The 18,082-nt window shown below is 36.8% G+C and overlaps 1 protein-coding gene across 2 annotated transcripts in view; it reads left to right on the top strand.

Annotated features, from left to right (window-relative positions):
- SRP54 (signal recognition particle 54) overlaps nt 1–18,082 on the top strand; it is a 44,640-nt gene that overhangs the window by 24,760 nt on the left and 1,798 nt on the right. For both annotated transcript variants that reach the window (XM_082648597.1, XM_082648598.1), the window contains 7 exons: nt 3,771–3,921; nt 4,999–5,147; nt 5,456–5,556; nt 6,044–6,130; nt 9,600–9,673; nt 9,884–9,992; nt 14,873–15,043. In XM_082648597.1, the coding sequence (XP_082504723.1) occupies nt 3,771–3,921; nt 4,999–5,147; nt 5,456–5,556; nt 6,044–6,130; nt 9,600–9,673; nt 9,884–9,992; nt 14,873–15,043 (842 nt within the window). The remainder of the gene's footprint in view (nt 1–3,770; nt 3,922–4,998; nt 5,148–5,455; nt 5,557–6,043; nt 6,131–9,599; nt 9,674–9,883; nt 9,993–14,872; nt 15,044–18,082) is intronic.

Below are 18,082 nucleotides of genomic sequence, written 5' to 3'. Positions count from 1 at the left end.
CCTCAACAAAATACTAGCAAACAGAATCCAACAACACATTAAAAGAATCATACACCATGATCAAGTGGGGTTTAACCCAGGAATGCAAGGATTCTTCAATATATACAAATCAATCTGTGATACACCATATTAACAAATTGAAGGATAAAAACCATATGATCATCTCAATAGATGCAGAAAAAGCTTTCGACAAAATTCAACACCCATTTATGATAAAAACTCCCCAGGAAATAGGCATAGAGGGAACCTACCTCAACATAATAAAGGCCATATATGACAAACCCACAGCCAACATTATTCTCAATGATGAAAAACTGAAATGATTTCTTCTGAGATCAGGAACAAGACAAGGTTGCCCACTCTCACCACTATTATTTAACATACTTTAGGAAGTTTTAGCCACGGCAATCAGGAGAAAAAGAAATAAAAGGAATCCAAATTGGAAAAGAAGTAAAACTCTCACTGCTTGCAAATGGCATGATACTATACATAGAGAATCCTAAAAATGCTACCAGAAAACTGCTAGAGCTAATCAATGAATTTGGTAAAGTAGCAGGACACAAAATTAATGCACAGAAATCTCTTGCATTCCTATACACTAATGATGAAAAATCTGAAAGAGAAATTAAGGAAACACTCCAATTTACCATTGCAACAAAAAGAATAAAATATCTAGGAATAAACCTACCTAAGGAGACAAAAGACCTGTATACAGAAAACTATAAGGCACTTTTGAAAGAAATTAAAGACGATACAAACAGATGCAGAGATATACCATGTTCTTGGATTGGAAGAATCAACATTGTGAAAATGACTATAGTACCCAAAGCAATCTACAGATTCAGTGCAATTCCTATCAAACTACCAACAGCATTTTTCACAGAACTTGAAGAAAAAATTTCACAATTTGTATGGAAACACAAAAGACCCTGAATAGCCAAAGCAATCTTGAGAAAGAAAAACAGAGCTGAAGGAATCAGGCTCCCTGAGTTCACACTGTACTGCAGAGCTACAGTAATCAAGACAGTATGGTACTGGCAGAAAAAGCAGAAATATAGATCAGTGGAACAGGATAGAAAGCCCAGAGTTAAACCCACGCACATATGGTCACTTTATCTATGATAAAGGAGGCAAGAATATACAATGGAGAAAAGACAGCCTCTTCAATAAGTGGTGCTGGGAAAACTGGACCAGGTACATGTAAAAGAATGAAATTAGAACACTTCCTAACACTATACACAAAAATAAACTCAAAATGGATTAAAGACCTAAATGTAAACTCTTAGAGGAAAACATAGGTATAACACTCTATGACATAAATCACAGCAAGATGCTATTTGACCCACCTCCTAGAGAAATGGAAATAAAAGCAAAAATAAACAAATGGGACCTAATGAAATGTAAAAGCTTTTCACAGCAAAGGACATCATAAAGGAGGTGAAAAGACAACCCTCAGAATGGGAGAAAATACTTGCAAGCGAAGCAATGGATAAAGGATTAATCTCCAAAACATACAAACAGCTCATGGAGCTCAATATCAAAAGAACAAACAATCCAATCAAAAAATGGGCAGAAGGCCTAAAAATACATTTCTCCAAAGAAGATATACAGATTGCCAACAAACATATGAAAGGATGCTCAACATTTCTAATCATTAGAGAAATGCAAATCAAAACTACAATGAGGTCTTCTGCCCATTTTTGGATTGGGTTGTTTTTTTGTTATTGAGCTGCATGAGCTGCTTATAAATTTTGGAGATTAATCCTTTGCAAGTAAGTCAGAAAGAGAAAGACGAATACTGTATGCTAACACACATATATGGAATTTAAGAAAAAAAAATGTCATGAAGAATCTAGGGGTAAGACAGGAATAAAGACATAGACCTACTACAGAATGGACTTGAGGATATGGGGAGGGGGAAGGGTAAGCTGTGACAAACTGAGAGAGTGGCATGGACATATATACACTACCAAATGTAAAATAGATAGCTAATGGGAAGCAGCCGCATAGCACAGGGAGATCAGCTTGGTGCTTTGTGACCGCCTAGAGGGGTGGGATAGGGAGGGTGGGAGGGAGGGAGACGCAAGAGGGAAGAGATATGGGAACGTATGTATATGTATAACTGATTCACTTTGTTATAAAGCAGAAACTGACACACCATTGTAAAGCAATTATACTCCAATAAAGATGTAAAAAAAAAAAAACTACAGTGAGGTATCACCTCACCCTGGTCAGAATGGCCATCATCAAAAAATCTACAAACAATCAGTGCTGGAGACGGAGTGGAGAAAAGGGAACCCTCCTGCACTCTTGGTGGGAATGTAAATTGATACATCCACTATGGAGAACAGTATGGAGGTTCCTTAAAGGTATAAAAGTAGAACCACCATATGACCCATCAATCCCACTACTGGGCATATACCCTGAGAAAACCATAATTCAAAAAGACACATGTACCCGTGTTCATTGTAGCACTGTTTACAGTAGCCAGGACATGGAAGCAACCTAAGTGTCCATTGACAGATGAATGGATAAAGAAGATGTGGCACATATATACAATGGAATGTTACTTAGCCTTAAAAAGAAATGAAATTGAGTTATTTGTAGTGAGGTGAATGGACCTAGAGTCTGTCATACAGAGTGAGGTAACTCAGAAAGAGAAAAACATACTGTATGCTAACACAGATACATGGAATCTAAAAAGAAAAAAAAGGTTCTGATGAACCTAGGGGCAGGACAGGAGTAAAGATGCAGACGTAGAGAATGGACTTGAGGACACGGGGCGGGGGAAGGGTAAGCTGGGATGAAGTGAGAGGGTGGCGTTGACATATATACACTACCAAATGTAAAATAGATAGCTAGTGGGAAGCAGCTGCATAGCACAGGGAGATCAGCTCCGTGTTTTGTGACCACCTAGATTGGTGGGATAGGGAGGGTGGGAGGGAGAGGCAAGAAGGAGGGGATATGGGGATATATGTATACGTATAGCTGATTCACTTTGCTATACAGCAGTAAATAACACAACATTGTAAAGCAATTATACTCCAATAAAGATGTTTAAAACATTGCTTATAAAAGGGTGTTAAGTGGAAAAGCATGTTTAAAACACTATGTAATACAAGTTCAGTTATTAAAGAAAATGTAAAAAAAATTGAGGAATTCACAGCTCATTCAGAAGAGATACGCAGCAGAATCATACAGGATTTTGGGCTTCCCTGGTGGCGCAGTGTTTAAGAATCTGCATGCCAAAGTAGGGGACATGGTTTCGAGCCCTGGTCCTGGAAGATCCCACATGCCATGGAACAACTAAGCCCGTGTGCCACAACTGCTGAAGCCCGTGTGCCACAACTACTGAAGCCTGCATGCCTAGAGCCCATGCTCCACAACAAGAGAAGCCACCAAAATGAGAAGCCCGCGCACCGAAACGAAGAGTAGCCCCCGCTCACTGCAACTAGAGAAAGCCTGCGCACAGCAACCGAGACCCAACGCAGCCAATGATAAATAAATAAATATGGGGGCTATTTATTGTTTTTAAATAAATTTATTTAAAAAAAAAGAATCATACAGGATTTTGTAATTGGAAAACTGATTACTGCTTCATGCTGTTCTAGAAGTGGGTTGTTATATTTAATACTTATTAGATTTTATACTTCTAAATTGAAATTGTGATCATTATGACTTTTTCAGAGTAGATTAAGGGTGCACTAACAGTTTCCAAATTTTTCTTATTTGGAAGTTTTGCTGCTAAGTCATTTTTCCATGTTAAATAGCTATACAGAAATGGATCCTGTCATCATTGCCTCTGAAGGAGTGGAGAAATTCAAAAATGAGAACTTTGAAATTATTATTGTTGATACAAGTGGCCGCCATAAACAAGAAGACTCTTTGTTTGAAGAAATGCTTCAAGTTGCTAATGCTATAGTAAGTAGCTTAATTTAACAACATTATTAAGACTTTGGTTAAATTAATTATAAATCCTGATTGAGTTTATGAACCATATAAATTATTTTTTGCCTGTAAGAAAGATTCCAAGTAATATATTTTTATTTTGGGCTCCTTTGTCTGTATGATAAGGACTTAATCTTCTGTACATTAATATGAAATTTTCATGAGTATTGAAATATTTCCTTTCTCACTGAATCATCTTATTAGTATGTATAAGAAAAAATAACAAGCAAAAAAAAATGAGAACCTTTAATAGCTGTTGAATTTCCTTTCTGTAAATTATTTAAATTAAATTAAAAACATTTGCTTTAGGTGAATTTTGAAAGATTTTTAAAATGAAGCATTTAAAAATATTAATAATCATTTAGTGTCTCTTTAAAATTGTGATGGAAATAACGGGAAGAAGAAGTGGTTTATAGGTAATCTATAGCACATATTATGAACCCATGTTTTGCCATTGAGGTGTTGGCAGTAATTCTTTGGTTAATGATTAATACTAATACATTGTTTTGTTTTGTTTAGCTGTGCCATTATTTTGACCTAGGTGAGCAGACCTAAGGGAAATATTCTCATCTGTCCTTTATTTATTTTGCTTTCAGCGCACACTCTTCTACTTTTTTTCTCTGATTTACTGTTGCTATTGCATTTGTCTAGAGTGTGATTCCTCTAGATCATTGCTTAACTTTTTCCTCTTTATTCAGGCCTCAGCTCAAATGTTACCTCCAGACAGGTCTTCCCTGACCACCCTACAGAAAGAAACCTCTCACACCTCAGAACTGATTTTCTCTGTTCCATTTTAATTGTTGTACATCTGAAATGTTTATTTGCCTATTTTTTTATTTGTCTCCAGTGATTAGAATGTAGGTCCCACAAGCATAAGGATTTTCTTATTCATCTCTTTGACTGAGGACATAAATGGTGCCCAATACATAGTACTCCCTCAGTAAATACTGATTGATTGAATAATTATAATAAATATTTTTTATAGCTTCTAATGATGAAATTTGCTTAAGGTCAGTAAAAATATATATCTTTTCTATTTAAATTTTCTAGCAACCCGATAACATTGTTTATGTGATGGATGCCTCCATTGGGCAGGCTTGTGAAGCCCAGGCTAAGGCTTTTAAAGATAAAGTAGATGTAGCCTCAGTAATAGTGACAAAACTTGATGGTCATGCAAAAGGAGGTGGTGCACTCAGTGCGTAAGTATCATTGATGTTATTGTCCCGTGTCTTGGGCTTAGTGTGTGTGTGTGTGTGTGTGTGTGTGTGTGTGTGTGTGTATTTATGGCTTTCTTATTAATCATTTAAAATATATTCCAATGGTGGACCTAGTATGGTCTGTAAAAGAAGTTTAAATAGAAACAGAATTTTGGAGTACCTCTGATACAGTTCTCCTTTAGCTAGTGAGAAGAAACTTGAGCTATGTACCTTTGTCTAATTACCTTTAAAATCTTCTAGAAATTTGTTTTCCTTTTTGAGGTTATTTTGTGTTTTCTTTTTCTTTGCAGAGTTGCTGCCACAAAAAGTCCAATTATTTTCATTGGTACAGGGGAACATATAGATGACTTTGAACCTTTCAAAACGCAGCCTTTCATCAGCAAACTTCTTGGTGTGTACAGTGGTGGGGATATAGAAAAACCTTCAAGAAATAGTATGAATTTTTAGAACAGATTAGGATTTTAATTCTGCCCTCTTGCTAACTAGCTCAGGAAAATAATTTTCTTCTATGATTTATCTTCTTTACCTGCAAACTAAGGATGGTGGTTATCTGCTTCCTGTAGTTAGAGTGGTAAAATGAGCTATTAGATGGAAAGTTCCTTGGAAAAATTTTAGAGCTCAATACAGAAGCATGTGGTTGTAGTAATAGCAGTGATAATGGCAGCAAAACTTTCATAATGTCTCCAGGTGTTTGAGAGCATGGAATTTGGAATTAAACCCTGGGCTGCAGTTCCTGCTTTGTCACTTAACCTCTCCAGCTTCAGTTTTTCACCTATGAAGTGCCTATCTCACAGGCTTATTATGTATGTGCATGCATTTTGCATAATGTAAAACAGATACACTATTGGTTATTAATTTTACTTTTTTGGGTCTAATAGGTATGGGTGACATTGAAGGACTGATAGATAAAGTCAACGAGTTGAAGTTGGATGACAATGAAGCACTTATAGAGAAGTTGAAACATGGTATATGAGTAGCAAAAAGCATTTGATCTCAGATGACTTACCTGGATTTCTTTTGATAAAGCTATAATTTGTTTGAAATGATACATCCATTAAAGTCAATTCTTCAGATGTTTACTGTTTTAGATTTATATATAAATCATTTTAAATCTCAGGCATCTAAGCAATTGTAGAATGGAGTGTTTTTATTTTCTTTCTTGTAATCAAATTGCATTAAGATTAAAATTGAAGCTTTCATTGGGTTCCTTGGAGTAAAACAGGTTAAAAGTACGTTAGAATACTCTCTTCTGATTTGTTTGTTTACTTATAAATTTTATATTTATATGTAATAAAACATATAAAAAGAAATTTAAAAGAATGAGATTAAATACCCACACATGTTTTCTTTACTCCACATTGAAGTCAACTCCTATTGAAATGTGATTAAGAGCTCAAGTTTTTTAATCTAACATGTGACTTTTTCAAATTACTTAACCTCGGACTACCCTGGTGGTCCAGTGGTTAAGACTCCACGCTGCCACTGCAGGGGGTGCGAGTTCAATCCCTGGTCTGGGGAGTTCCACATGCCGCGGGGTGAAGCCAAATTAATTAATTAATTAATTAAATTGAAAAAAATCATGTTCAAATTACTTAACCTCAATTTTCTTATGTGTAAAAAGTAGATAATACTATCTTCTTCATAGAGTTGTGAAGATTAAATTAGCTGATATATGTAAAATGTCCAGCATGTCAGAAGCATTTAACATATTATTGACCATTTCTGTTTTTCTCAAAATGGTATTACTCTTAATTTCCATGGCCACATACTATCCTGCCTCTTTGCTCCTTCTCATTCATCTTGTCAGGTGCCTATGCCTTTACTTCTCAAATGTTGATGTTTTCCAGGGATCATTCTAGGCCATCTTCTTTCTCTGGAGCTTCAGACTCATATCTGTATGTTTAGATGCTTAGATCTTCCTTAGACATTTAGTTCAGTTTATCCTTGTCTTCCCATCCTAACCTCCCACCCCAATGTTATCATCTATGAATTTAACATCATTTGTCTTGTTGCCAAAGTCAGAAACTTGGATGTTGTCATCAACTCATCTCTTCCTCACTCTGGCCAGTCCTTTTCCGATCAGTCATTAGTCCTAGTGATTCTACCTCCTAATTATCTCCATTCCATCCCCTACTTCCCAGCAACTATGCAAGTTCATCTCTTATCTAGATTGTTTATTCTAAGTCTTTTAACAGATATTCCAGTTTTTTGGACTCTTCCCCTTGGATCAGTTTTTTGTACTTCAGCCGAAATGATCTTTCAGAAATGCAAATTTGATCCTATTACCTTTCTTAAAATCTTTCAGTAGCTTCCCATTTCCCTTAGAGTAGTTTTGAATGACTCCACTATCTAACCCACATCTTCCGAGTCATGTTTTGACACTATTGTTTTTAGCATTCCGTGTGCTGGTCATGCTGAATTTCTATCAGTTTCTCACATGTACGCTGCTGTCTCTGCCTTTGCCTTTGCTGGTCCCTCTGCCTGTTAGGTAGTTATTCTCTCTTCTTCCTACTTCTGTCCTTCTTTATCCCAGCCAAACCGGCTAACTCCTACTAATACTTCAAGTTTTTCCTTAAATGTGCTTCAGGGACATTCTACCTTATCCTTAGACTAAGTTAGAACCCCCTACTGTATGTTTCCATTGAATCCTGTAATTGCTGTATGAGTCATCACAATGATTTGATTGATGTCTGTCTTCCTGCTGGAAAGTGAAGGTAGGTTTCATAGCTGTGTTCTTCCTCTTTTATGTTCACAGTACCTAGTACAGTTTCTGGCACTTAGTAAGTCTTTAGTAAATATTTGTTGAATGAATGAATCTATCCTTTATTGCCTGATTCTTTCCCCCTGCTACTACCACACTAAACTGGGTAATATATTCCTAGTCAGTCTGCTTTCTGACTCCTAGATCTCTCTTTATATCTCTGCATTTTGCTTCTGCTTCTAACATTCTACTCCTTTCTGTTATCACCAAGGGCCTCCTGATTTCCAAATGTAGTGACCTTTCTCTTTCCTCTTGGCTCCCAGTATTTAACAGTTTTATCTGCCTTTTATATTTTCAGACTCTTCACTTGGGTTCCATGACAGTGGATTTCTTATATTTATCATAGCTTCAGTTGTCATTTCTGTATAATATGTATTTTAGCCTTAATCTTCTCTACCACTGTTTTATTTTGCATTTCTAGCTGCCGGCTATAACATTTCTTTTAAGATATTGTACTGCTAACTTCAAATTCAGAATGCCTAGAACCAAACACCATTTTTGTTTATATCTTTGGACAAAAATAGAAAATAATCTTTCTCCTTTGTCTTGTTCTTTCTGTTTTTCTCCTTAACTGAGTTTACATAATGATGAAATGCTCAGATTCTAAGAATATCATTCAGTCAACTTTGACAAATGCACAATAATCTACACTCCATCAGGAAATAGAATATTTCCATTACTCTAGAAAGTCTGCTTATTCCCCTTCCCAGTAAATACTTCATATTATAGGAATCCTAGAGTGTATCTTTTTTTCCCACATGGTTTCTGTGACTCAGCATAATATTTTTGATATTCATCCAGGTGGTTGTACTCACCTGTAGCCTGTTCTTTTTTTTTTTTTTTTAATTTATTTATTTTATTTACTTTTGGCTGCATTGGGTCTTCGTTACTACGCACGGGCTTTCTCTAGTTGTGCTGAGAGGGGGCTACTCTTCGTTAGAGTGCATGGGCTTCTCATTGCGCTGGCTTCTCTTGTTCAAGAGCACCGGCTCTACGCGCCTGGGCTTCAGTAGGTGCGGCCCGTGGGCTCGGTAGCTGTGGCTCGCAGGCTCTAGAGCGCAGGCTCAGTAGTTGTGGTGCTTGGGCTCAGTTGCTCCACGGCATGTGGGATCTTCCCAGACCAGGGCTTGAACCTGTGTCCCCTGAATTGGCAGGTGGATTCTTAACCACTGTGCCACCAGGGAAGCCCATAGCCTGTTCTTTTATTGCTGAGAGTAGTATTTCATTCAGAGTCTATCCACTTTCCAGTTCATGGACAGCTAAGCTGTGTAAGAAACTCCAAATAATCTTCTAAAGTGCTTTTGCCCATTTTACAATTCTCATCAGCAGTATATGAGAGTTCTGTTTGTTCTACATTCTCTTTAACTTGTGTTGTCAGACTTTTTAATTTCAGTTATCCTAGTAGGTATAGTTTGTCTCCTTTGTTTTCACATTTCCTGTATTTATGTCCATTTTCTCTGATAGAATATGAGCTTCTCTAGGATAGGATCTATCTGTCTCCACTGTATTCATCCTGTGATCTTGTGTGTAGTAACTGCTGAGTGAATATTTATTGATTGGATATTTTATAAGTGTGCTTCAAGATGAGCCCATGATTAAGGAAAATCATTAGGTTTTATTGACTGGAAATGTTCATTCTCTAATATATCTGCATCATTTATATTGTATTTCAGGTCAGTTTACGTTGCGAGACATGTATGAACAATTTCAAAATATCATGAAAATGGGCCCCTTCAGTCAGATCTTGGTTAGTTATACTAAAAAGTTTTTTTCTAACCTCTTTTGTTTTTGTTAAAATTTCTAAGAACAGATACACTTGCTTTAATTATTTTAATATTTGGGTAAAAATAGATACTTTTAAAACTTAGTATTAACATTAAAGCCATTAGTTAAATGTGAACATTCTGAACAATTAATCTCAAGCTATTATTGATTTTATGTTTAATATATCTTTTAGGGGATGATCCCTGGTTTCGGAACAGATTTTATGAGCAAAGGAAATGAACAAGAGTCAATGGCCAGGCTAAAGAAATTAATGACAATAATGGATAGTATGAATGATCAAGGTAAGGTGGTAGATTATTTGACTTGGAGGACAATGTTCTGAATATCAGTAAGTTGAGAGTTTAACTATATTCTTGTGAACAAATGGGGAAAATTTAGACTGAAAGATGATTGTTAGGGAGATTTCTAGCTCCTTGAAAGCTCTTGCTCAAAGGGTTGGGATTACCGGGTTGACCTCCTCATTGAGAGAAATGTCTAGTATAGTGCTTCTCCAAATGAGTTCTGTGGAGAGAACACAAGTTCTTTATGGTGTTGATAGAAATAACTTAAAAGGGGAGTTCTGTAGTCAAATAAATTTGGGGGAACGCTGAGTTAAAAAAAAAACACTAGTAAGTTTATTTATTGTATGTCTCCTCAGAGCTCTAATATGCTAACATGAATTGGGAATCTGTAAGAGAGAGATAGTTTATGCAGTGTTTACCAGCTTACTTTGCTCTGTAACTCTCAAGGTTTGGTCTTCTCAAGTACACTGCTTTATCTCTAATCCTACATTATCCCTTTCTCCTGTACTTTCAGGTCCTCAGCCCATGAATATCTCTAGACCCATGACTTCTTTATCTTTTTCCCAGTATTTGTAGCACCCTTTCCGATTGAACCCAGCAGGCATGCCAAATATTTATCACCCTTTTGTAGGCCTTCTACTCTTGATCTCTGTTCTTATTTACAAAGAAATACAGGCTTTTGGCATTGAATTCTTTCAGCCTTTGGCTGATTTATCTATGAGATTGTGACAGCCAGAAACCATTCTTAAAGCTTTTTCAAGGACCTCTCTCCATCAGTAAAATCCTCTGCTATATCTGCAGTCTCTCCTTACCTACTGACTTTTTTCCCCCATCAATATATAAACATTCTTTCTTAAGTTCACAATTTCACATTTTCTAGGCTTCACTTCTCCCGCATGCTTTTACTCTCTCTTTTCAGTCAAGCTTCTTAAAAGAATGCTTTATGTTCCCAAACTACTGAAATCTGACTTCTCTCCCCACCATTACTGTGAAATAGATCATACAAAGATTTTCAATAACCTTCCACTGGTCTACTCTAATGGATACTCTTCAGTTTTTTTCTTGACCTTTACAACATTGGATGTTAAACACCTTTTTCTCTTGGTTTCCATTATACCATCTCTCCATTTTACCCTTACCTTTATTGGTTTCTTTTTTTTGTTTGCTTTTTTTGTTTTGTTTTGTTTTGTTTGTTTGTGTTTTTGGCTGTGCTGTTTGGCTTGCAGGATCTCAGTTCCCAGATCAGGGATTGAACCGGGGCCACGACAGTGAAAGCCCAGAATCCTAACCACTAGGCCACCAGGGAACTACACATACCTTTCTTGTTCACTTAGTCTCTTTCACTGGTCTCATCCTCACCCAACCTCTTAAATGAATATCTGCTACAGTTTTCTGTCCTCAGCTAGTGTTTCTTATCATTCTGCTCAGTTTTGAATAATTAATCCACATCTATGCTTTGTCTACTACCTGATTGTTTTTTGTAGTCTCTACGTCTTTCCTGATCTCTAGGCCTTCATAGTAGCCCAAATAATGTTTCTCTCTCATCTGTGTATCTTCAACACTATTAAAAGTTGTGCAGGGCTTCCCTAGTGGCGCAGTGGTTGAGAGTCTGCCTGCCGATGCAGGGGACACTGGTTCGTGCCCCTGTCCGGGAAGATCCCACATGCCGCAGAGCGGCTGGGCCCGTAAGTCATGGCCACTGAGCCTGCGCATCCGGAGCCTGTGCTCCACAACGGGAGAGGCCACAACAGTGAGATGCCCGCGTACCGCAAAAAAAAAAAAAAAAAAGTTTTGAATGTAGAATTGATAACTGCAGCCATATCTAGAGTGTTTATTCTGCCCTAGGTACTGTCCTGAGCACTTTACATATTTTAACCCACAACAACTCTTAAGGGACAATTCTGGGGTCAAAATCCAATCTAACTGTTACAGATTAGGATCCAGGGAAGTTGAGTAATCTGCCAAAGGTCACTAGCTAGGGAATGGAGAGGCTGGGCTTCTGGCTTGAGAGTCTATACTCTGGATCACTTCCTGTCTAGGTGCTCACTGAATGGTGGACAGACATCTCTGTTACACGTTTGAGAGTTTTCTGAGGTACATCAGTTCCAAAATGTAGTGCTTCTGCTTTGGTGAGTGACACTTCCACCTATCTATTCAGTTACCCAAGCTAGAAACTGGGGTCAACTTAGATTTACTGTCTAGTCATTCTATTGATTATGGATATAGAGGTATTGAGATGCCTAACTTTTCTCCTTTCAGTTGTGTCAGTTTTGCTTCGTGTATTTTGAGGCTCTTTTGTTGGGTGCATACACATTTAGGATTGTTATGTCTTCTTAGTGAATCGACCTGACCCTTTTATCATTATGTATGTAATGCTCTCCTTTGCCCTGCTCCACTTTATCTGATATTAATGCAACCACTCCAGCTTTCTTTTAATTAGTTGTTTGTACTATATATCTTTTTCTATCCTTTTACCTTTAACCTACCTGTATCATTATATTTGAAGTGAGTTTCATATTAACAACATGTTATGTTTTTTCTTTTTTAATATTTCTGATAATCTTTTAAGTGATATATTATTTATATATTAGGGTTTAAGTTCTGCCATTTTATCTTTTGTTCTGTTTGTTCACTCTGATTTTTGTTCTTTGTTTTCTCTTTTCTATCTTCCTATGGATTGTTTGAACATTATTTATTATTCTATTTTAATGTATCTGTATGTCTTTTAGTATGTTTCTTTGAGTAGTTTTCTTAGTGGTTGCTCTAGGTATTACAATATATATACATACTTAACTTATCACAGTCCATTCGTATCAGTATTTCATCACTTCAAGTACAATACAGAAACCTTAACATCACCTTAGACTTGATGAGTTATACTTCCTAAGTATTTCTCGTATCTTCTTTCTCCTCTTTGTCTCTATATCCCCTGAATTAGTTCATACACTCATCATTCCTTACCTGGATTGCTACAGTAGCCTCCTGACACTTCCCTTTCTCTTTTTTCACTCTTTTTTTTTTGCGGTACGCGGGCCTCTCACTGTCGTGGCCTCTCCCGTTGTGAAGCGCAGGCTCAGCGGCCATGGCTCACGGGCCCAGCCACTCCGCGGCATGTGGGATCTTCCCGGACTAGGGCTCGAACCCGTGTTCCCTGCATCGGCAGGCAGACTCTCAGCCGCTGCGCCACCAGGGAAGCCCTTTCACTCTTTTAATCTGCCTTCCTCACTGCCACAAGAATAATCTTTCTAAACATAACGATTCTGGTATCGAAATCTTTCAGTGGCTCTATGTTGTCTTCGTGATGAATTCCCAACTCCTAAGCCTGGTGTACAAGTTCTGTTATAATTTTGTCCTTACTTACTTTTATAATCTCTTACATCTCTCAGCTCTTATCCATGCATTGTTCCTTCTACACAAAACTAGTTTCATTTATTCTAGGAATCCATGTTCTGCTTCCTAGAATATCCCTTGCTCTTTTCTCTTCTTTACTTATACTTGTCCTTCAGGACTACACAGTTAAAGAGAAACCACCAGCATGGAGCCTTTCCTGACTTCCTTTCTTCTTTGAATTATGTCCCCTTCTGCTTTTTGCTTAACTCTCTCCTATTGCTTGCCAGGATGTGCTGTTATTCACTGTCTTCTTTCTCTCACTCCATTTGAGCTCTTGGAAGGAATATGATACACATTTTCTAAATATTTTATCATGAAGATGTGGCTTAAAAGCTGCATTTATGAAATGGATTTAGAGGTTTTAACAGACTGTAAGTTTATTATGAGATAATTTGATCTTTATTTGTATTACATGAGTAATTAGTCTTCCCCTGGATTTCAGTTCACTTCTGGACAATATGCTTAGAGGGCATAGACAAATTAGAAAATGTAGTTAGGAAATCAGCGTGGTAAATGGGGTGCTAAACCGTGTTATAAGAGGAACAGTCAAAAGAGTTGGATATTTGTCACCTGGAGAAAATTCACAGGAGACATCATGGCTCTCAAATAGTTTGAAAGCCTTATTCTTTATGCCTGGCAAGGAGACATCTATGCAAAATAGGAAGGAATGTCAGGCAAACATATTTCATTTTAATATGTGAAAAGATTTTCCATAATTATGGGTATTAGAATGGCACAGATTGACTTATTTTGGATAGTGGATCATCTCTCCTGGGGTTGTTAAATCAAAGTTAGGTGATCACTTATTGGGGGGTATTGTGGAGAGAATGCAAACATAATAGAAATTTTGTTCCTGAGATTGTGTGCAACTAATGCCATAAGAAATGTACCTCGTATTCTAAGAGTTATCAAAACACTGGAAGGAATTAACTCATTCTTTACGTTACAGAAGGCGTTAAAAAACTAGTAGTAATTACTTGATTATATAGGAAATATACAATTATTCTGTTGATTATAGATAGAACCTACCTACTTCTACTTGCTTATACGCCTAAATTTATGATTTAAAGGATAATAGTTATTTAGAGCTAAGGTAAGCCCTTTTGTTCCTCTTTGAAATATACCTTATACCTCTGGCATATACTCTGAGGAGCAGTTGGATATGAGCTATAGAAAGGGTGGACAAAGAAAATTTTTTCAAAGAAAAATTTTCACAATGTTCTATTTTACTTAAACTGTAGGGTGAGTAGATGTGTATTTGTTTTATTGTTTTTATAGCTTATGGATATTATAAATATTCTTTTGAATATATTCCATGTTTAATTTTTAAAAACCAGATGAAGACACAGCAGATGATAACAACATTTGTTAAATCTGGTTGGTGGTTTCACCACTGTATTTATTTTCTGTGTGTAAGATATTTGCATGTAACTGCTTTGACAATGCATGTTAATTGTGTGTACGTGAAAGTTATTGACCCTTGCCTACAGAACTGGACAGTACTGATGGTGCCAAGGTTTTCAGTAAGCAACCAGGAAGAATCCAAAGAGTAGCAAGAGGATCAGGTGTGTCAACGAGAGATGTACAAGAACTTTTGACACAATATACCAAATTTGCACAGATGGTAAAAAAGATGGGAGGTATCAAAGGACTTTTCAAAGGTAAGAAAAATAACAAGCTCATCATTAGTTGACACACTGAAAGGAAAGAAAGAGGTTGAGAAACTAAAAATTAAAGCCAGGGAGTACTGCCAGTATTAGAAAATACACTGCTGAATTTCATGTTATATTCAAGTACTTCCAGGATTTATAATGCAATCTGTGATTTATCTGTTTTCAGATTCAAGGTAATAAATGCTAATATTTTAAAAAATCACACTTAATGACTTTATTTTTGTGACGTTATAGTATATATTAAAGAAAATTTAGAGAATATAAGGAAATATAAGAAAAAAATTTAAAACACCCATTACCTTTACTCCCCAGAGAATCCCATGGGTCTTATTGCAAATAACATTTGATATAACTAGTGCTTTTTCTTTTCAAACATCATGACTTTTTTTCCATATTGTCAAATATTCTTCAGAATATAACTTTTAACCACTGAGTACTATTCCAGTTACGCATGTATCTTTGTTTAGCACAATGCGTCTTTGTTGGATGTTTAGGCTGATTTCATATCAGTATCAGTTCCTGTATCAGTTTCTGTGCAGTCTTCCATGAGGCCAGGGATTTTGTCTGTTTTGATCATAAATATAGTAGATGCAGAATAAGTTTTGTAATAATTCAGTATTTCCAATTTAATGGTCAAATGTTTTTCAATATGTTTTTTCGATTACTCACATTTAACATTTCTTCGTACATTTATTGGTTTGAATTTTCTTGGTGAATCCCCTCTTACTTAGGTTACTTGTCCATTTGTTTTATTTTTTTCCTTATTGCTTTGTAATAACTCTTTAAAATTCTTGGACTATACCTGCAAATATTTTTCCCAAAATTTCATTTGCCGTTCATTTTTATTTTTAATTAAAAATGAAGTTTTAATTTTTTTAATTAATTAACTAATTTATTTATTTGGCTGCATCAGGTCTTAGTTGCAGTATGCGGGATCTTCGTTGAAACATGCGGGGTCTGTCATTGCAGCACACAGGCTCTTTGTTGTGGCGCGCGGACTCTAGAGCACGCAGACTCAGTAGTTGCAGCATGCATGCTTAGTTGCCCCGCAGCATGTGGGATCTTAGTTCCCCTACCAGGGATCAAACCCACATCCCCTGCCTTGGAAGGCGGATTCTTAACCACTGGACCACCAGGGAAGTCTCTGAAGTTTTCATTTTTAATGCAGCCAGGCCTTTTGGTTTGGTTTCTTTTATACTCATAAAAGCCTTCCCCATGTTGATACCACAGTAGTCACCTATACTTTCTTCTACTTGTTGTTGTTTTTTTTTTAGGTTTTTACTCTTTATCCCACCTAGAATTTATTTTGCTGTGTATTGTCTAAGGTAAACAGATAAGTTTGTTTTTCCAAAGGGTTAAAATCAACTGTCCTAGCCCTCTCTTTAAGGTTTTTTTCTATATCATAAACACTATTAAGGTGAATTTATTATTTAAGAAGTATTGATTAGGTAAGCTCCAAAGATGAATAATACCACTGAATAGCTTTAAAAAAGATGGGTATTTACATAAGTTTTTATCACGTTTTTTAATTTTTTTTATTTTAAAATTTTTTTTTGTGGTACGTGGGCCTCTCACTGTTGTGGCCTCTCCCGTTGCGGAGCACAAGCTCCGGACACACAGGCTCAGCGGCCATGGCTCACGGGCCCAGCCGCTCCGCGGCATGTGGAATCCTCCCGGACTGGGGCACAAACCCGTGTCCCCTGCATCGGCAGGCGGACTCTCAACCACTGCGCCAACCCTGTGATAGGGAAGCCCTATCACATTTTGTCTTTGACAGTTTCCTTATTTTCCTTGCCTACTATGTCCTATTTTCTTTTTTGTGACAAGGGAGAAAAGTTAGACAAACAAGTTTAAAATTGGTCATAATTCCTAACACCACATATTATTTCAGATAGTGATTTATAAACACATTAAGTCAGTTTAACATCTTTCCCAAATGACCCTGACTGTTCTTGATAGAACTACTGCAGATCTGTTGGTGAGATCTTGTCTAAGCATTAACTGCACAATAAAGGCACAACCAAGATGAAGTGGGCAGTGGATATGGTACACGTCCTTGTCACACCAAAGGCTTAATAATTTTTCGAAGTTTTAAGTCCTCAGAGACAAAAACTCTTACAACAAATCATCAGTGGTTGTAAAATTCACATCTTACACAAATTTATTAATTATGAAATATTTTTTACAGGTTTTATCATCTTTTATAAAAACACATCTTATAGTTCTTAATTCATTTAATTTAATCATATTAGCCAGCTTTGATCAGAGAATCAGGGTCATCTTTGATTTGCATTTTCACAAATGTTCCTGAGAAGTACCAGAGTTAATGTTCCTTTGAAATAAATAGTTTTGCTGAAGCAGCTCTACTTATTCATTGCTATTGCATCAGTGATGTCTTTGGCTTTCTGTCTCTTAAGAGCACAGCAGTTATTCTCTAAAGGATGCTCTTATCGCTTCTGCCCCAGTGTGCATCTCTTTCATTGGCTGCCTTTTTACTGTGGAGTTTTGACTGAGTGTGTAGAAATTCATTAATAAATGGAGTTGCATTATTCTTTCTATTCTCTGAAGCTTTTTGTTATTTATAATAGCTTCTTAGATATACACATCTTCAGGTTCTCTCAGACTCATTCTTTCATATCCATTTATCAGTAATCCACTCTCTTTCCCAATTAACCCATATCTGTAAAGTTTTTTGTTCAGCATTCTACCATGTCACTATTAAACAATTGTTATAGCTTACTATTAATAACCACTGGATATGGTTTTGCTTATAGTGGCTCATTCACAGGTATAAGTAAAAATGTTAACAAAAATTGTAGCCCTTAAGAAAGTTCCTTAGGGCTTCCCTGGTGGTGCAGTGGTTAAGAATCCGCTTGCCAATGCAGGGGACACAGGTTCGAGCCCTGGTCCGGGAAGATCCCACATGCCGCGGAGCACCTAAGCCTGTGCGCCACAACTACTGAGCCTGCACTCTAGAGTCCGCGAGCCACAACTACTGTGCCCATGCGCCTAGAGCCCGTGCTCCGC

Source organism: Grampus griseus (assembly GCF_964374135.1).
Source record: "Grampus griseus genome assembly, chromosome: 2".
In the NCBI taxonomy this organism is placed as follows: domain Eukaryota; kingdom Metazoa; phylum Chordata; class Mammalia; order Artiodactyla; family Delphinidae; genus Grampus; species Grampus griseus.
Note: the sequence above shows the minus strand (reverse complement) of the source record. Positions and strands in the feature narration are given on the sequence as shown.